Source organism: Doryrhamphus excisus, linkage group LG11 (assembly GCF_037039965.1).
Source record: "Doryrhamphus excisus strain RoL-2023G ecotype Guam linkage group LG11, RoL_Dexc_Guam_v1.1, whole genome shotgun sequence".
Lineage (NCBI taxonomy): Eukaryota > Metazoa > Chordata > Actinopteri > Syngnathiformes > Syngnathidae > Doryrhamphus > Doryrhamphus excisus.
This window is the reverse complement of record NC_136367.1, coordinates 18,875,867-18,896,778: the sequence shown is the minus strand read 5'-3', so window position 1 is coordinate 18,896,778 and position 20,912 is coordinate 18,875,867. Positions and strand designations below refer to the sequence as shown.

Here is a 20,912-nt window from a genome sequence, read left to right as displayed (position 1 = left end):
CACTGGGGAGCCCAAACTGTGGCCTGCGGGTCTCATCTTGATCCAGCTCACCATTCATTCACATTTCTTTTTTTAAATTAACATTGAAAGCGTAACGGCTGTACGGCGGTATGAGTGTTTAGCGCGCAGACTACACAGCTAGGAGACCCGAGTTCAATCCCACCCTCGGCCATCTCTGTGTGGAGTTTGCATGTTCTCCCCTGTGTTTTCCTCGGGGACTCCGGTTTTCTCCAACATTCCAAAAACATGCTAGGTTAATTGCCACCAATGTGAGTGTGAATAGTTGTTTGTCTATATATACCCTGTGATTGGCTGGCCACCCGTCCAGGGTGTACCCCGCCTCTCGCCCCAAGACAGCTGGGATAGGCTAGACAACCGACTAGCCGACTGGACAACACAACATGTCAACACACATCACATGACGCACAAAACAACCAATATATTCCTGCCGCAAGGCATGCTGGGTAGCTCGTGGTACTCTTTCTCCCAACATGTCGTGTTTGTCTCAATTTTGCTTGATTGCAAGGAGTTAACATAGTCTTAATATCCGAAGTTTTGGTATTGTTGTTGTATCTGGACTACCCAGCATGCCTTGCAGCTATTTGGAAACAACAATATTTGAAAATACTAGAGAAACTGATCATAATTATTCATATATCTGTATTGTTTAGACAGAACTTGGAAGGAAAATGGAGCATGACATGGCAAGTTGAGTACTATAAATGTGTACATGTTGGTAGGTCGCATTAAAATGAAAGCCTCCTATTCCCTCCCGGAACACACCCCGAATGTTAATGTGATCCAAGGTCAGTTCTCACCTTGCGCATTCATAATGCATTGGTTTTAAAAACAACTTTCCCAATATGACTTCAGTCACCGCATTTAAATCCACTTTGAGGGCATCCGTCAAATGTAACTCCATTTCATGTTTGATTAGTCCGACCAATTTGAATATCTGTGGCTCTTTTCACTGTCCTTGCAGTTGTAAAAAGCATTTTTTAAAAACCTACTCTGCATTTTGTTTCCTCCCTCGTGCATCGTTTCCTTCAGCACGCACGCACATACACACATGCCGGGTCATACGTGACACACTATAGGTCGGTGATTCCCAAGGTGGGACGTGGTGGTACTGCAGGTGGGCCATGAGAGGTCATTAAAAATATGATTCATTTTTGCAAATATAATTTTAAAAATTATTTTTATTGTAAAATATTGAATGCATGATTTTTAAAAAAAATAGTAATAACCTATTGAGTGTTATTGACATTCACAATATTACAATATTTTAGGAATATTTTAGTTTGGGCTTCCTTTATCCCACTGCCTTCATTTCAATCCTGAATCTTAATAATAAGATTATAATAATAATTATATAATAATAATAATAATTATTATTGTTGTTGTTATTACTAGTAGTATTATTAGTAGTATTATTAGTCTATTATATAGCCTATTATGATTATTATTATTAATAATAATCATAATAGGCTATTCCGCCTCTCACCCGAAGACAGCTGGGATAGGCTCCAGAACCCCCGCGACCCTCATGAGGAAAAGTGGTAGAAAATGAATAATAATAATAATAATACTATTATTATTATTTGACATTTTTTACATTTTCAATCGGGCCCTGAGTTGGTCAAGTTTTGGAACCCCTGCTTTTAGGTTAACCCCAGCAAGCTGAAGTCAGGAAGGAAAAGAATCTTCCAAATGTCAAATGCGGCCTTTCCAGCCATTAATTAATCCTAGAGAGCCAGAGATAAAAATGAACAAATTGGCTAATGAATCGAGCAAAGCAGGTGGTGGACGGTTGAGGAAAATGAACCAATCGCTCTTTGCTGCCTGCATTTATTCACTAGCTAATTAGAAAGTGCCTGCGTTAATTATGATAGGGCTCTTCTGAAGAAAGAATGAAAAGGAGGGCATAAAAATGCTCCCTGACAGAATGAATGTCACCAACAAACACCTCAGTTCTGTTTAGAGGCGCTAATGTCACGAACCTTTTCATTTTACTACCTCCGCCATGATCATTTTTCATTTTTTATGGGGGCCAATAATGAACATCTTGTCACATTTTGCTGACTGATCGCTACATTCCGTCCAATGACTCACCGCCGCGACCGTCAAAGTGTTGCTTTCGCTCGCCGTGATCTTCACCGCCGTTTCTTAGGGTGACTTTATTTATTTAGCAGCAATGTCCCCTGGCTCGTCCCAACAACAGCTTGTAATTGCATTTTAATAGTCAATTAAAGCGCACCCATCAATCACCGTCTGCCTCGGACATGCGCTTTTGATTTAACGAAGCCCAAAAAACAACAGGTTTGGTCATGTCACATCCAATTAACCCGTGCTGCTTTATTAACATACAAACCACGTTAAAAATGCAAAGTTTTACATCGTGGAAATGCGGAGATGTGTTCACTCTTCAGTGTGCATTTGGGTTAACATGGATTCAACAAATGAAGCCTAATGGGGGATGACAAATAACCACAGAACAGAAGCACGAGGGCGACTCGTGTTTGGGAGCGGACCCAAGCATGAGCAAACCTTCATTCATCTTAGTTTAGTTTACAACAACCCCCAGAGTGAACCCGCCTCCCGCCTCTTGCCGTATGGGGTTTGCGGGGTTACTTGATGCCCCGTGAAGATAATCAATAACTAGCGTCATCTTTGCTATTAAGCATATGGAACGGCTTTGCAGTCAAAGACTATGCTGGTTTACAGATTCGTGGAAATGATAACTAATGATAGCTTAGCTGGGGGTGCTGGAGCCTATCCCAGCTGTCCTCGGGCGAGAGGGGGGTACACCCTGGACTGGTGGCCAGCCAATCACTGGGCACATATAGACAAACAACCATTCACACTCGCATTCATACCTATGGACAATTTGGAGTCGCCAATTAACCTAGCATGTTTTTGGAATGAGCTGCACGGTGGTCAAGTGGTTAGTGATCAGGCCACACAGCTAGGAGAGTTGGGAGGAAACCGGAGTACCCGGAGAAAACCCACGCATGCACGGGGAGAACATGCAAACTCCACACAGAGATGGTTGAGGGTGGAATTGAACCCTGGTCTCCTAGCTGTGAGGTCTGCGTGCTAGCCACTTGCCCGCCGTGCAGCCCCCAACTTGTTTACTTCTTCTAAAATTAAGTCAGTGTTTCTAACTCCAAATTGTCCATAGGTATGAATGTGAGTGTGAATGGTTGTTTGTCTATATGTGCCCTGTGATTGGCTGGCCACCAGTCCAGGGTGTACCCCGCCTCTCGCCCGAAGACAGCTGGGATAGGCTCCAGCACCTCCCGCCACCCTCGTGAGGAAAAAGCGGTAGAAAATGAATGAATGAATGAATAAACAAGTTGGGGGCGGCACGGCGGTCGAGTGATATCACGCAGACCTCACAGCTAGGAGACCAGGGTTCGATTCCACCCTCAGCCATCTCTGTGTGGAGTTTGCATGTTCTCCCCGTGCATGCGTGGGTTTTCTCCGGGTACTCCGGTTTCCTCCCACATTCCAAAAACATGCTAGGTTAATTGGCGACTCCAAATTGTCCATAGGTATGAATGTGAGTGTGAATGGTTGTTTGTCTATATGTGCCCTGTGATTGGCTGGCCACCAGTGCAGGGTGTAGAAGACAGCTGGGATAGGCTCCAGCACCCCCGCGACCCTCGTGAGGAAAAGCGGTAGAGAATGAATGAATGAATGAATAAACAAGTTGGCTCAGTAGTTTGCGATGCTAACGGTGGCTATCTGCTATATCCCTACAGTGATACCGTAGCCTGCACAATATGATGTAAACAAAGAATAATAGTAGCGGAAACGTGACTATTAGGGGGTTATGTCATGTCTAGAGGGCTCTAATTATGTTAAAACTAATATTTAGAAAGTCCTAGTCATTGATGATCATATTCCGTTCCTCCAGGTTGTCCTGCAAGGTAGCCCAGCCACCAATGAAAACATGTTTGATAAAGCTACGTTTATCTGCAGGTGCCACCATTCCCACTTTAGACCACACCTCTGGTGATGCCGCATAACACGCATAACAAGATGAAGAGCATCTCAATGCATGGCTTAGATGACATTGTTTGGTAAAATATGACTATTGGTTTGTCACAATTTATAGCACATTCATAAATCATGGAGATAAATAGCTTTATCTCGTATTGGGCCAGTTCAAGGACTTTCAAATGAAGGAATATTGTATCTCCACTTCACGTCACATTTACTGGAGATTCTCTGTGTTGTCCTGCATGTCCTGTGAGGAGTATCGTCACCACACGTCCACGTACGTCCACTGGAGACCACAACGCCGACCGACGATAGGAATAACTGTTTTGTCACAGGATTCCATGATAATGTCTGAGTGGAAGTGTATTTTTGAAAACCTGGAATTTTACAACTTTATTCTTATTATATAATCAGTTTTTTTCTCCTACATTTATGACTTTATTCATGTAAATTTACCACTTTATTTATTTTCTTTTAAATTTACAACTTAATTTTTACAACTTTATTCTTGTAATATTATGAGGTTTTTTTCTCGTAAATGTAGGACTTTATTCTTTTTCTTTTAAAGTTACGACTTTATTCTCTTAATATTACAAGCCTTGCTCGTAAAATTACGACTTCATTCTTTTTCTCCTACATTTACGGCTTTATTCTCGTGAATTTACGACATAAGTTTTTTTTTCTTTTAAAGTTACAACTTCATTCTTGGAATATTATGAGTTTTTTTTTCTGGTAAATATACGACTTTGTTCTTTTTCTTTTAAAGTTACAACTTTATTCTCTTAACATTACAAGGCTTGCTCGTAAAATTACGACTTCATTCTTTTTCTCCTACATTTACGACTTTATTCTCATAAATTTACGGCATAAGTTTTTTTTTTCTTTTAAAGTTACAACTTCATTCTTGTAATATTATGAGTTTTTTTTCTCTTAAATGTAGGACTTTATTCTTTTTCTTTTAAAGTTACAACTTTATTCTCGTAATATTACAAGGCTTGCTCGAAAAAATTACGACTTAATTCTTTTTCTTCTACATTTACGACTTTATTCTCGTGAATTTATGACTTAATTTTTTTTTAAGTTACAACTTCATTCTTGTAATAGTTTTTTTTTCTCCTAATTGTACAACTTTATTTTTCTCTTTTAAAGTTACAACTTTATTCTCATAATATGACAATGCTTGCTTGTAAAATTATGACTTTATTCTTTTTCTACTAAACGTACAACTTTATTCTTGTAAATTTACAGCTTTATTTTCGAAATCTCAGATTTTTTTTTCTCAGTGTATCTCTAGTCCTGGAGAGAATAGAAGCTAAACAATGGCAATGTTTGCAGAAGCGCAGACACAAATGGGCACCGCCAAGCCACACGGACCATGACAGAACGTGTTAGCCTACACGCCTCTTCATCTATCTGCTGTATTTTATTGATGAATATGCTGATGTGTGTGTGTGTGTGTGTGTGTGTGTAGGCGGAGGACGGGGAAGAAGAGAACCCGCTGGAGAGCGCGTCGTCTGTGGAGCTGGAGTTTGTGGACGATCCTAATTTCAAAAACAAGGTCAACTACTCTTCCAGCGCCGTCCAGATTCCAACCGACATCTACAAAGGCTGTAAGCGAACACACGCTCGCCCTCGTTATTACCACTCCGCTAGCTGGCGCTTCAATTCACTTCATTAACATGAAATTGCTCCGCTGTGTCGCGACTAAGAGACATGCTCATCATGATGTTGACTTCCTGGCCCGTGCTTGAACCTGTGGGCCTTCACGTGAAAGACACCGTGTGATGTTTGCCGTATTCATTTTTATCAGGACGATGTGTGTGTGCTTGTCAAAGTGGCGCTTATGAAAAGCCGCAAGCGTTATGTCACAGTGCTTCACAATGATTATTGCTGGTGGTGAACTACGTCTGTAGACACAGCTGCCCTGCGGTAGTCCGACGAAAACATGGCTGTTAATTTGCGGCTACGGCCAACCATTGATGCACCACAAGATGGGTGAAGCGTCAAGTGACTGGGTGGAGAAAGCGCCGCCCTCGTGCACGTCTACGCACGTAGCTTAGCATCAGGCTACAGCACCTGAGCATACTAACATGATGCTAGCTAATAACCGGTCCTTCACTTCCCCTGAATACCCCCGCCACCCCCAAAAAATACAAAAGGCCCCACTTTGAGCTGGTGGGACTCGGCTTCCGCCCATCTGTAATCAACTTCTAACCTTTCTTTTGGAAAACGAAGCGGCACACGTGCCGACTGACAGTCGCTTTCATTTGTCTGCCTCTGCTTTTGTCTGGCTCCTCGCCGTCTTTGTGCGGCGGGGACCTCCAGTGTACGGCACCTGTCTGTAACAATGCCCCCCACCCCCACCCAGCTGTGTCTCCAGACAAATCTTGTCAGAATTAGACAGTTGCCGTGCAGGCGGACGTGTCAAAGGCCGCGGCTCACCGACAATAGAGCAATCAGGCCCATACATTGTTCCCGCAGCCATTTTGTGGCAGCTCCGCTTCCGCCGACTGAAGATATGACGCCGAGGAGAAAGGCCTTTTGATTGAGGCTGCCGCCGCCGACGGACGCCATGAGAGCACTACGCCCGCATTCCGTAGCTCTTAGAGGGAAATGTTTACCCTCGGTCTACTTTGCTTGGCTCCCTTTGGGACTTCTGCTGCGCTCACATTGTTCATTTGGCAACGCAACACCGGCCAACTCCATTATAAAGGTGCGCCATACCAAAATATACATGGGCTTTTCATAAATGTACAGCAACGTACGTTCAGGAATGAGCCCAGGTGGTTATCTTTGAAGCAGATGGAATTCAGGGTCTGGATGAAAGTCCCAACTGAAGTTGTCGCCAAATCTACTAATTAATTTTTATCTTTATAGGAACAAACTGAAAAATACGAGTCTTAAAAAAAAAAAACACTGGATGTCCGAACGACTAAAAATGTCCCCAAAACTGCTGTTAATATTTAATTTTTTTTTACTGCTTTTAAAATGTCACCAAAATTGACTTACAAACGCAAATTTTAAAAGAAAAAAAGAATAAAGCATAATATTTTTTATAAAATAAAAAAATATGTATATATTTTTTAAGAACACTTTTTCAATTTTTTAATCAGAATAAAGTCACATTTTTGAATAAAATATACTACAATTACAGCAATAAAGTCAGCTTATTTCAAGAAAATAAAAACTTAAATAACCCAATGTATTGTGACAAAAAATTTAAAAACTCCATCCCTCCATTTTTGACACCATTTATCCTCAAATTTAATTCGAATTTTAAGAATCACAAGAAATTATTTAAATGACTTCACTCCTTTGTCCTGGTGCTGTTCAGCTGTAGCGTTTCTGTATCCTGGTTACAACACATCGTTAGCTTATTTTGTTTCTTATATTGTCTTTAGTATTGGTGGTTAACAAGCAGCTGACACGGTTAGCTAGTTTGGTAGAGACGGCACTAAGGAGATTGATTGACAGTGGTCCACAGCCATTCAGGACGCAGAAGCCAACGGGCGGTGCAGACAAATCTCATATTCGGTCCCAAATGTTCATACTATATGGGAATGCATGATGACGTTATCGACTGCTAATGTTAGCCCAAATTTGTGCGAACAGAAGCCGGTCTGCGGGTCAAATAAGTTTGAGGACCACCTCATGGCGTTATCATCCACTTTCACACACGACTTGTCACCTTGTCATCATCATAGAGCCATGTATAACTCGCCAACGTTTCTTCTCCATCATGCAAAAAAAAGCTTCGGCGACTAAATTGTTGTGTCATCGTCATCGATGACGCAAACAACGCCGCGGCGCGGACCGGCACAATGATTGTGTTTAATCTTGGAGGTATAAAAGCGACGATTGTAAGCAGTTGCCAATGTGTGTACTGAGTAGCACCTACTGTACTAAGTGGCGCATGCTTTGATTTGGCCGCATCGCTAATGTAGTACGTAAATTGACTCCCTGCCTGCTTTCCTCAATACAACGATATGAATTACCGCTCACGGCCAAATGGACGACTGTGTCGATGGCCTCAGAGAGAGAGAGAGAGAGAGAGAGAGAGAGGCAGCGATTGAGGGAAAGATAGAAGGAATTGAAGTGAGAGCAGAGTGAAACAGATGAGACACTTCTATAATAGAAACCATTTAGAGCAAGGAATTTTTTTCTCCTTCTTTTCTTTCATTGTGATCCTTCCAGAAGCTAAATGAGGCGGTGGACACGTCCCGGTTTGATTTGTCTGCTAGGCCCCATGTCCATTTATTGAGATGGAGAGTGTTCCCTGAGCGTCGTAATGAACCATTTTATGATTCATTATCCTGCCGCTGATTCCCGCCGCCGAGCCGGCAAACTTTCTAATTAGCTTAGGTCAAACATTCATAGTTTTGCTTCTCCTTTTGCTTGCTTACGACGGAATGGACGCGGCGAGTGCGACCACCGAGCAGTAGATTGGTGCGAGCGGTGTCATCAGTGCATGAAATGCCGTGATTGTTACAGGCGTGCACGGTCGGGGAAATGAGTCGCCCTTGTAATAATATCACCTTCAAAAAAATGTTTTCCTAATGTGCTTTCCGAAAAGATATCGTTTTTTATTACGCTTTTTGTTGCCAAATTCAGACTAAGGTCATGGAAAACCATTCATTCATTCATTCATTCATTCATTCATTTTCTACCGCTTTTCCTCAGGAGGGTTGCAGCGGTGCTGGAGCCTATCCCAGCTGTCTTCGGGCGAGAGGCGGGGTACACCCTGGACTGGTGTACCAGCCAATCACAGGGCACATATAGACAAACAACCATTCACACTCACATTCATACCTATGGACAATTTGGAGTCGCCAATTAACCTAGCATGTTTTTGGAATGTGGGAGGAAACCGGAGTACCCGGAAAAAACCCATGCATGCACAGAGATGGCCGAGGGTGGAATCAAACTTGGGTCTTCTAGCTGTGTGGCCTGCGTGGTAGTGAAAATGGATATGTGAGGAATTAATTGTTCATTCATTCAATCATTTTCTACTGCTTTTTCCATACACGGGTCGCAGGGGTGCTGGAGCCTATCCCAGCTGTCTTGGGGCGAGAGGCGGGGTACACCCTGGACTGGTGGCCAGCCAATCACAGGGCACATATAGACAAACAACCATTCACACTCACATTCATACCTTTGGACAATTTGGAGTCGCTAATTAACCTAGCATGTTTTTGGAATGTGGGAGGAAACCGGAGTACCCAGAGAAAACCCACGCATGCACGGGGAGAACATGCATACTCCTCACAGAGATGGCCGATGGTGGAATTGAACCCTGGTCTCCGAGCTGTGAGGTCTGCGCGCTAACCACTCGACCGCCGTGAGAAGTTCACCTCACGTTAGCCAGTTATAATCGTGTACTGACGTCCGAGCGGAATGTGTAGTGCTACACAATTGACGCAGTCATCAAAAGAGTCACATATGGGAATCTTTCCAGCCAGAGATTCCCGATCCCTGATCTCTGTAAATGAACAAAAGGGGCTTTTGCCTATCCTGCCCAAACATGCGGTCTAGGTTTCCTGCTATTAAGCAAGCATTTGCCGTGTGCGGCGTCCTGATAGCGCTTGCCTCCATGAACGTTGTCATACGACAATAAGCAGCGGCAGCTTCCAGGAATAAGAAAGGACCGCCCGCAATGAATGTGGGAAGTCCTTTTTATGAAATGCAAAGTCTAAATCCGCTGCATGTGGCGCCCATTCCCGCTGCAGAAAGTCATGTAGTCACGCCGCAAACGTTCTGCTCGGTTATCGGGAACGCACCGAGACCAACCACGATAAAAAAAAATGTGCAGGGTAAACATTTTTTCTTTTCCATATTTCTGACCTAGAAATGTTGTTCCGATGTTGTATTCTCGTGTTGGGACGACGCCAACGCCTCAAATAATGAGGTTTGCACATTTGGATGTGAGGAAGCAGTTTGGGATGGCTCTGTATGCCGTCGTTTAAAGCGTTCCGCTCATGTCGATGCAACCCAGACTTCCTTATACGGTCACCGTGTTAGCACGTCCAGCAATGGTTCCCAGGGAATGATTGTTGGGGTGGGCCTAAAAAGGCAAGCATCGGTTAGAAGTGGTAGGAGATGCTGATTTCCAGCCAGCAAGAGAAAAATATGCTCATCTTTCAACGGAACTTTAAACGGGACAGTTTTATGAACACGGGCGGATGCAAAGCTGGACTATACGCCAAACGGTTGCTAAAGTCCGACACCTTTCCACCGTGATGTTGAAGAGTCAGAAGAGTAAGAAAGTGCATAAACAGAAATCCAAGGAAACACTCAGGAAGAGGTGCAGAGCCTGGAAGATCTGGAAAGCTTCCCTTGCGGGTTATTGTGTGTCGCTGCTCTATAGGAGTCCACAACAGTAATTATTTTGTTTCCACAGTTAGACAGTGGAAGTGGTGAAAGCGCATCGTAAAAAGCTAGCTGTCATTAACACACACAGCCTAAACTAAGCTAACCTGGCTAGCATCCATTCACAGTTTCCATTTTTTTTTTTTTTTGACGACTTTTCCCGGTGTTTCAGGTTTCCGTTTGGATGTGTTTAGTTCGGGAGGGGGCGGGCTTTGCGTGTACGATGTGATTCCACCACGATTTAGCAATCTGCCACGGAAATACTTCCCCGCACAAGCATTTCTTCTCCTCACGACATTCACATTTTGTCCATTTTCATGAGATTCTACGTTAAACCGTTTTTATTGGCTAATCCTGCGATTCTCTTCATGCGCGTTGTTCTATTTCAGTTATATGAACAAATAAATCCACACATAATTAAAGATGATTAAATGATGTCCTGGCCGGAATCTGTCTATAGTGTCCCAACTGTAAAAGAACCATTTCACGGACCGATTCACCAACGCATGGATGCTTTGGTTGGACTTTTGACTAGTTTGACTAGTTTGGTCGTACGATAACCTTCGATAACCTTCGATAACCTACGATAATAAAATGTTTGTACTGGGCTTAGCTTACCAAATCAGCAGGGGGTCCCACACTTATTTTAGTATTTTAGTTTAATAAAGAGTTCTATGTAGAGTTATTATTCCTTACCTACAAATTCCTTACTTCTCCAAAATCAAGTTCTGGTTCGACATCCTCAGGACTGTTCCAAAAGAGGAAGGTCTTTTTTGTGGTAATGAGTGTGTTGGCGGCGTGTATTTGTTTCACACGCTGGCGGTGGGATGCCTCCCTGTCAGGGAGCTCACGCCCCACTGGAGATCAACTCAGTCCCTCTTAACATCAAACCACATTTAAATGTAGTGGGGAGGGGGGGGGGGCGTGATAGAAATAGAAGGATGAAGGAAATGTATTCACATTTAAAACCAAAAGGTGGGGGCCAGGGGGAGGGTGCGGGGCGGGTGTTTCGGCTTTTGCCTTCAGTCATCACCACAGTAGTGTGTGCTCATCCAAGGAAGACTATCATTTACCTGCACGCTAATTATAGCAGCAAACTCCACTTCACTCACCGCCAGGCTCGTAAATGACATCCCATGTGCTGCTCTGCTTTCATTGGTGGGATTCATCAGAGATGGGGAAAAATCGTTTTTTTCTCTTCAACATGTGAAGGTGACGCCGTACGCCATCATCACGGTTTAATACATAGCTCGGATTTGAGGCCACGGTTGGTTTTAGTAAGGCCGTGCTTCTCAAATGGCGGGGCTTTCATTTAAATGCAGACCTGCCAACATGTACAAGTTTATAGTACTGATTTATTTTTTAATAAAGATTCTTGTGCAGCATTAATATTTACAGATTGAAGCCGTGTTCCCCATCCTTACTGAACCAACAATGGCGGCACGCAGCGTATCCCAAGTGCCATTCCTGGTCTGCGACTCTTTGTTTGTTTTTTTAATTGGCCCTTGGCAAATATATTTTAACAAGAAAAAATAAAATAAAGTAACAGCAGAAACCTAAATGGAAAAATAAATAAATATTAAAATAATATAATATTAAATATCAAAATAAATATGAAAATATTTAAAATATTATATAAAATTAAATTTAAGAAGGTTAAAAGAATAAAGTCAAAATAATGACAAGAAAATTTACAAGAAGAAAGTTGAAGTATGTGGAAAATTTAAATAAAAAAAAAATAAAAGCAGAAATAAAAAAAACAGCTTATAGTTTTACAAAATAAAAGTCACAATTTTACAAGAACTAACACGTAATATGAGGAAGTCCTTTTGGTAATATTGCGTAAAAAAATGAATGAAAATATATGTTATTTTTACAACAAAATTGTAATTTTTGGAAATTTTGATTGGGGAAAATGTTATAGTAATATTATGGGAATAAAGTCAAAGCTATTATGGAAATAATGTCACAATATTACGAGAAAAAAATGTTAATATTTGGAAAATTTAAAAACAACAATAATGACCGAAATTCATACAAAAAATATGCAGTTTTTGCTAGGAATATACAGTATATACAGGAAAAAATTATATGTATTTCACTGGGAAAGTTCCCAAACAGGAGACTTTAACGGCAAAAGTGGGTTTTCAAGGTCTGGCTTCTCCTTGTCACATACTAACTTCTGTTTGTCAAAGGCTGCCCTCCATATGTACCCCGTGGGAGCCTAATACTCCTCTGTACCATAATACTACTACGTACTGTCATCATTACTCCTCCTCAATGACAAACATTTGACTTCTAATGTCTTAATGCTGCTCTTTTGTTTGCTTAGAAGTATTCTTTTATTGTGTCCCCCCCAAAGGAAATCCAAACCAACTCGTATCTTTTTCCTGAGCTGTATAGACTCACACTTTCATTGTTGTTTTTCTTCCCAGGGATGTGTGAGCCTGCTGCACAATCCCTTTGCGGTGCAGCATGAAAGTGCTCAGGTTTAGGCTTTAAGGCCACCTAGCTATCCTGAGGCGAGACAGGAAGGGAAAAAGTAAGGTGATACTAAGGTGAAAGTACACAAAATGGTGACGACACGCAGACAGTGGGAATTAGAATCTTTAACTGTGATGCTTCATGCAAACTCCATGACTCCACGGAGACGTGTTGGCATTTTATTCAACTTGTGAACGTCACATTTTTATCCCAGTTGACTTCGGGCGAGAGGCGGGGTACACGCTGGACTGGTCGGTCAATAATTATCGGTAGTGCTAATTGTCGGACATTTCCAATAAACAGCAATCGGACTGGCTGCTTTTGTCAGCAGCATTTGAGGAGTATTTATTCATGACGTGTCTAAGTAATGGTAGTAATGGTAATGGTAATGGTTTTATTTCATTTGAACACGCATCAGATTACAATTGAATGCATCCCATAATCAGTTCACAGTTCCACATGTCCAAAAGGAGTAGGAAGAAGCAAAGCTTATTAAATCCTACCCCTCCATTTGGTACTTTTACAATCAGTAACTGTAATTTGTTCACTTCCTGCTTTCCATAATACAGTTTAAGGGTGTTTTTTTTTTTTTTTTTTTTAATAGTGTACCTCGTACCGAAGTAGGAGGTGATATGACCATACAATGACATAATGGTTACCATAGTAACCATCAATATAGTGATATATATAGCACATCATGACTGGTTCAAGACTCTTCATCCTTGTATTTAGCAAACATCAACTGCTTGTATTGTTTCTTGAATCGGCTCATCGTTGTGCATTGTTTGATTTCCTTACTCAATCCATTCCATAGTTTGATTCCACATACTGAAATGCTATGGCTTGTTAACATAGTCCTAGCATACAAGTTGAAATGAAGCTGTCTGTGGTGTCGGTGATGTGAGCTGTCGTGTGTGTGTGTAAATATGTCAAGATATCGCTGCGGTGACAGCGGTAATGGCCGCCACTCTTCCCAGTGACTGGCCTAATGGCGCTAGCTCCATTAGCATTATGGATATGTGAGCAGGGCTTCACGTTGCGTGCGGCGTGGTGATATATTCCACAGCGAAGACACTATTTGTACCAGGCTGTATTCATATAGGGCATAAGGAGCAGATCTGTTATATCTCAGATATATCAATGTGAATAATGTGTATATGAGTCTATGGGGGGCGGGCAGAGGAGGGGGGGTCACAGGAAGGAGGCAATGAGAGCGCTTGAGGAACGATCCCAAGCGGAGATGCTCCATAAATCCCACTCTTAACGCTTCCCCTCGCCGTCTCGCTGCGTAAAGGCGAGGAGGGGCAAAGCCAAGGGTGCTCCAAATGTCAGGGGGAGCGGCACGCTGATGAATTACCTTTTAAAGATATCACACAGTGGCCCCTTTCATGAGAAAGATGGTGCCAGGAGGCCCTGTCTGCTGCCTGTGTGAGAGTACACCCCAGCCCCAGCCCCCCCAGACCCTCCCTCCCTCCCTCCTCAGGGGAAATTTGTGTCTTTATCAAATGTCCAGAGAAGTCAGGGCATGTCCTCGCTGAATAAATCAAAGAGAATTAGTTTGCTGTGTTCTCTTATCTCACTCGCACCCCTTTTGCTTTGAGCCATCTCCTGCAGGTCTCCTGTGTGGACTGACAGTAAAGGTAGCTCAGATCTGCATACAAACAACTTGTTTGCTTACAGATAAACACTTTTGGCTTCGTCTTCTGAGGCCGCGTTCCCGCTTGGTCCCAAAAAAAACAAACAAACAAACAAAAAAAAAGCACTGAGGTGAATGCCTTAGCGGTCACGCCGGTGTTTTTGTCATGTGACCAAAGGCTGAAGTTAAGAACATTTGCATAAAATAAAGACTTGAATGTTATGGCGTGTTACGTGACCTAAGTCAAATATTCCAACTCCAAAAGTTCTGGTTTGATTAGATTTTGTGTCTCACACTGAAATGTTTCGGGTCATGTGACAACACAACTGAACATAAAAGGCAGTTTTTGAATGAAACATTTTATTATTAAGAAAAAAAAAATTTGATTATTTGAGATCTATCAGTGTGGGAAAGGTTATAAAGCCATTTCTAAAGCTTTGGGACTCCAGCAAACCACAGTGAGAGCCATTACCAACAAATTGGAAAATGGAAAACATGGAAACGTGGTGAACCTCCCCAGGAGTGGCCAACCAACCAAAATGACCTCAAGAGTGCGGTGAGGACTCATTCAAGAGGTCACAAAAGGCCCCACAAAAACATCCAAAGAACTGGAGGTCTCACCTGTCTCAGTTTAGGTCACTGTTCATGACTCCACCATAGGAAAGACACTGGGCCTGGATGGCAGAGTTCCCAGACCAAAATCCCTGCTGAACAAAAAGAACATTAAGTCTCAATTTGGTAATTTGATAATCCCCAAGACCTTTGGGACCTTTTGGGCTGGGACTGGGGCTGGGACTCGGGCTGGGACTCTAGGGGTGAATAGACCTATAGTAGAACGTGTGACCCGCTGTGCCAGTTCCACTACTACTACTGATACAGGCTCTGAGTTGAAGTGGAGCTAAAATGACTGTCAAAATGATGCAGTCGCTATCCGTGGTGCTGAAGTGCTTTGAATTTGTGCTGTTTTATTATTGGTGACCACGTAGCTTAATGCTTTTGTTATACAGTACTTCATGTCCGTGTGATGGACTTCAAAAATGACATAGTCACTCTCCATGGTGCTGAAGCTTGTAAGCTGAGCTGTGGAGGGCATGCGTACGTTGTAAAATGATGTTATCCGGAGCTTTATTACTCGGGTTTAAAGGGTCCCGCCCGTCTGTGATTTGTTCCGCTGGTGAGCGTAACCTAGTAGGAATTAAATTAGTAGATTGAAATATTGCAATTGTTGCGTCTTATACCCTCAATCCCGTCACATATGCATTTGCAGAAAGGCTACGTTGGTCGAACCCGCTGCTAGCTAGTTACATACGACCGCTTCCAAGGTAATCTCCCATTTCTCCTCCGCACCATTTGGGAGATCAGCCAGATTAAACCGATGCCCTGCGAGGTGGCCAGCGCTTGGCCTCAGCGCCCGCATGATGCCGGGCTAATGCCAGCATGGTCAAGGTCATTCAGAGGTCTTTGCGTGTCTTGAAGATTTCAAAGGGGACCTATCATGATTTTTTTCCACTTTTTTGACCTATAAATGTTGTTACATGTTAAATGATACCACAGCGTTAGATAATGAGGTTTGTGCAGCACTGAAAGAAGTTCCTAGCCATTTTTCAAAAGTGTGTAAACAACACAAAAAATGGTTGTTAACAATTTTGGAAAAAACACCATGAAATATTTATGGAACTATGCCTAAAAATTTCCCTTCGATATGTAACCTCCTTCCCGCAATATGGGTCCAACGCTTTCACTTCCTGGTTGCTGAATAGCTCTTTTATTGTTAAATTGTTGAATAGTGTTTTTATTGTTATTATAAAATGCACTTCTGCCACCTGGTGGCCATTTTTTCAGTTAAAAAACATGCATTATCGCCTCTAATAAACCTTATAAGACGTACAAAAACATCTTTGGGAGCGAGCAGTTGGGTTAAAACAAAAAGGAGCATATGTCTTTTGTAGCGTATGAGTTATTTGTCATGCAAGTGTAAAAAGAAGTTAACCAGTGGGAATGATTTCTCATGATACCCAGAGTACTTTTGGGATAAGTTTTGCCGGAAAGGCCAAAAAAAAAAGAAAAAGCATTCCCAAAGTAGTTGTTTGTTTGTGATATGCTAACATGTAGCATGACATCACCTTTTGGACACCTAAAAAAAGTTTTTTGTCGCCTTTCTTACTCCTGAGAACAATCAAAGTTGTTTTGTGCACCCTCAGCTCCCGTCATCCTCAACGAGCTGAACTGGACCCAGTCCCTGGAACGGGTCTTCATCGAGAACCGTCGAGAGGACAGCTCCCTTCGCTGGCAGGTGTTCGGCAGCGCTACAGGCGTCACTCGCTACTACCCGGGTAGGCCGCCCTATAAGTCAGCGCCAGATAAGGTCTAAATTGACCCCGGGGCTCCTCTGCCGGGCCATTTCTTATCAGATGGCTGGACGTGTAACGAGAATGAAATTATGACTTTGATCTAATCTGATGTGAAATATCCTACAGTGCAGTGGACGCTATCACATTTATTTCCTCGCCCTTTTCCAGCCACTCCGTGGAGAGCACCCAACAAGATTGACCTCTACGATGTCCGCCGAAGGCCCTGGTGAGTGGCGCCTTTATCAGCTTTTATAGCCTTGAGGCTTTTCCCGTGCCGTTACCCAAGTCTGAGTCAAAAGTTGAATGCTCCGATCAACTCAATGTATTTTTGGAGCGCCGGTACAATTTACTGACTTATCTTCTGAGTGCGCTGTGCTACTTTTCCATCTTACTTAGCAGCCATGATACAAATGTTCGATGACTTAGGAGGTTTTTCTTGATGGTGGCCATGTTTTTCAACACATCTTACCCCAATTTTACGTGCTTGTCAGTTTCCTAAAGGTGTGTACGTGATTCAGCTAGATAAGATTCAGATCAGATAGGTTCAGTTAGATAAGCTTGAATTGAAAAGATTGAAAAGAAAAAAAAGGTTCTCCTCCCATTCCGTGTGGAAGTGGTAAGTTGCTTATTTGTCCTTTTTCCCCATTACGTTTGAAGCACTTTAAGTTTTGAAGAAGTACATTGGAGAGGGCAGTACGGCGGATATTATTATGACATTATTGATATTATATTATGCTTTGATATTATTAATTAAATGTTAATGACTGGCTTAGGGTGAATGTTGTGTCATTTCAGCCAACAGTCATCCTGCACTATATTATGCTTTTCCCAAATGAATTCGGCTGCACGGCGGTCTAGTGATCACCACGCAGGCCTCACAGCTCGGAGACCCAAATTCAATTCCACCATCTGCCGTCTCTGTGTGGAGTTTGCATGTTCTCCCCGTGCATACGTGGGTTTTTTTCTCCGGGTGCTCTGGTTTCCTCCCACATTCCAAAAACATGCTAGGCTAATTGGCGACTCCAAATTGTCCATAGGTATGAATGTGAGTGTGAATGGTTGTTTGTCTATATGTGCCCTGTGATTGGCTGGCCACCAGTCCAGGGTGTAGAAGACCGCTGGGATAGGCTCCAGGATAAGCGGTAGAAAACGAATGAATGAACATTGGAGAGGCTAACTAGTTAGCTTAGCCATGTGTTATGTATTGTAATAAATGTCTCCAGTAAGCCATAAACAGGTTTTTTATACTCCATGTGGGGAAACTACTATGCAGCATGTACCTTTTTGGTGCTGATACTGACTAGTACTGCAGTATGATGCAGCTTTTGTAGAGTTCCAAATGTCGTCCTGACCCGTCCTTATCGCGCACAAAGATCATGTACAACACTTTGTCTGCTGCTACAAGGACAAAGCAAGATAGCCAAGCGTGTTTTTTTGTTTGGAAGAACTTGTTTGGCCGGTCTGCATAAACTGCTGCGGTGGCCCGGACAGATGGAGGCCGCGTCCACGCTTCCTGTCCGCCGCTTCCCCGCTCAATCCACCTGACGCTGTCACATCGGCTTTGCCACGGCCCGTGCCTGTTGCCTGGTTACGGGTCGGAGCGAAGTGGACACGGCCATGACAGCAATGTTGATCACACCTGACCTCGTTTTCCGTCTCCGACCGGCTTCAGCCGGAGTGGCTGTTTGAGGTCAAGTCGGCTCTGCCGGCCATCGGGAGAGAAAGTTGCAGTCTAATTAAGTTTGGAATAAAAGTCAAGAGCCTGAAAAAGAATCCATCAGCCTGCCGACGACCAACTGCATCCGTGGCAGCTAGCTGGTTAGCAGCTTATGTTAGCAGTCGCTGTGTTGCATACTATTTTGTAGTGTCACTAAAAAAGCCAAAGAAAAAGTTAACTGCATGCCCCAAGTTCTGTCAGTAAACACAACACAGCACAGCCATCCGGTCAAATAGAGGCTCTCTGATTAGCGTTGTTGCAACAGGTACTTAAAAATAGTCAGTTGGTCCTATAGAGGATCTTTGAATATCCCCTTGCTGGATAGTGATCCTGTCGAATAGAGGATCTTTGAGTAGCATTTTTGCAGCAGGTTCTTACAAACAACACAGTGATGCTGTCATAGAGAAGATATTTAATTATAATTACAGTGCATTTGCAGTACATCCTTAAAAATAGCCGAGTGAACCTCTTACTATATAGAGGATCTCTGACTAGCGTTGTTGCAACAGGTACTTAAAAACAGTCAGTTGATCCTATAGAGGATCTTTGAATATCCCCTTGCGTTTTTGCGAGTTCCTTAAAAATGGTGATCCTGTCAAATAGAGGATCTTTGACTGGTGATGTCGTATAGTAGATGATCTTTGAGTAGCATTTTTGCAGCAGGTTCTTAAAAACAACACAGTGATGCTGTCATAGAGAAGATATTTAATTATAATTACAGTGCATTTGCAGTACATCCTTAAAAACAGCCGAGTGAACCTCTTACTATATAGAGGATCTAGCGTTGTTGCAACAGGTACATAAAAACAGTCAGTTGATTCTATAGAGGATCTTTGAATATCCCCTAGCGTTTTTGCAAGTTTCTTAAAAATAGTGATCCTGTCGTATAGATGATCTTTGAGTAGCATTTTTGCACCAGGTTCTTAAAAACATCACATCTCTATGACATGATGCTGTCATAGAGAAGATATTTAATTATAATTATAGTGCATTTGCAGTACATCCTTAAAAACAGCCGAGTGAACCTCTTACCATATAGAGGATCTCTGACTAGTGTTGTTGCAGCAGGTCCTTAAAAATAGCAGAGTGAAGCTGTTATATTGATGATCTCTGACTAGCGTTTTTGCAGTAGGTCTTAACATATAGAGGATCTTTGACTAACATTTTTAGTAGGTCCTTAAAAATAGAGTGATCCTGACATGGCAAAGTTGCAGTAGATCCTTACGAAGTGCAGGCTAATCCAGTCTTATAGAGGATCTTTGACTAGCAGTATGACTTTTCCACTCACTCCTCTGCGAATCTTCTTAGAATGATTCCATACTGATAAGTTCCTCAATAAAGTCTACTTCCTAAAGTGCACATATTTAGTAGCTTTCCAAAAAGGCCTTGGATTGTGGGCAGTTATCAGACTAACAAGGTGATCCCTGACAGTTTAATGAAGTCAGCAGCCTGAGAAAGCCTCCATGGCGCACAGCGGTGGGTGGGCAGCGTTAGCAACACGGAGAACACAAAGCATCATGTCAGCGGACAAGTCAAAGGGAAAAAAAAAAACAACAAGGCTGCTGTGTGCGATTTGTCAGCACAACAACTGACTCGCGCCCACGTCCATTTCTGCGACACCCCGTTTTGACGAACCGACAGGACAGGAAACACGACAGGAAACGAGGACTAGAGAGGAGGAGGCGGTGTTGGTGACAAGGTTATGCCAGGGAGGAAGTGCGTTTTTGTGCAGTTGCGGCGGGAACACCTTGCTTGTCAGCCTTCTCCGCTTCTTCGTTTTTATTATTTCACTCAAAGCCCTTGACGCCGCGGTGGCCCGTCGCTTAGCAACATGTGTCCGGCCTGAGTGGTGGTGGTGGTGGCATGGCAGTGAGTGGCATCGTGCGTGTGCTTTGATTATAGTTCCCAATGTTCTGTGACTGACACTTTCCTGACCTCACGTTGGCCGAGCGCCCGTAATGCACTTCGCATCGGCACAGCTGTGTTCGCTGAGCCACAAATCTCACACGTTTTGCCACCTGCCTCGAGGGACGGATGTCCGTATGGGGAACCACAATGGCACCGGTGCCAACATGAACCATAGCAACCACACTGAAAAATCGGTTCTTCATACCTGTATATTAACTTTCATCGTTTTCAATGTTGTAGTGGAAACCCATACAATATATATACACGTAAGGATATCAGCAGTGGCGTCATTAGGCATAATTTGATATTTTTGAAAAAAAATTTTATTGACTTTTTTTTTACAAAAAATCTCAGAGAATAATTATAATAAATATTAGGATTATTATATAAAGTATTAATAAAATAAAGTAATTATATAAATATAATAATAATTATAATAAATAAT

The 20,912-nt window shown here is 42.6% G+C and overlaps 1 protein-coding gene across 6 annotated transcripts in view; it reads left to right on the top strand.

The window, feature by feature from the left end:
- Positions 1–20,912, top strand: part of cacna2d2a (calcium channel, voltage-dependent, alpha 2/delta subunit 2a) — a 151,832-nt gene that overhangs the window by 95,176 nt on the left and 35,744 nt on the right. For all 6 annotated transcript variants that reach the window (XM_058065870.2, XM_058065848.2, XM_058065837.2 and 3 more), the window contains 3 exons: positions 5,477–5,615; positions 16,693–16,824; positions 17,011–17,068. In XM_058065870.2, the coding sequence (XP_057921853.2) occupies positions 5,477–5,615; positions 16,693–16,824; positions 17,011–17,068 (329 nt within the window). The remainder of the gene's footprint in view (positions 1–5,476; positions 5,616–16,692; positions 16,825–17,010; positions 17,069–20,912) is intronic.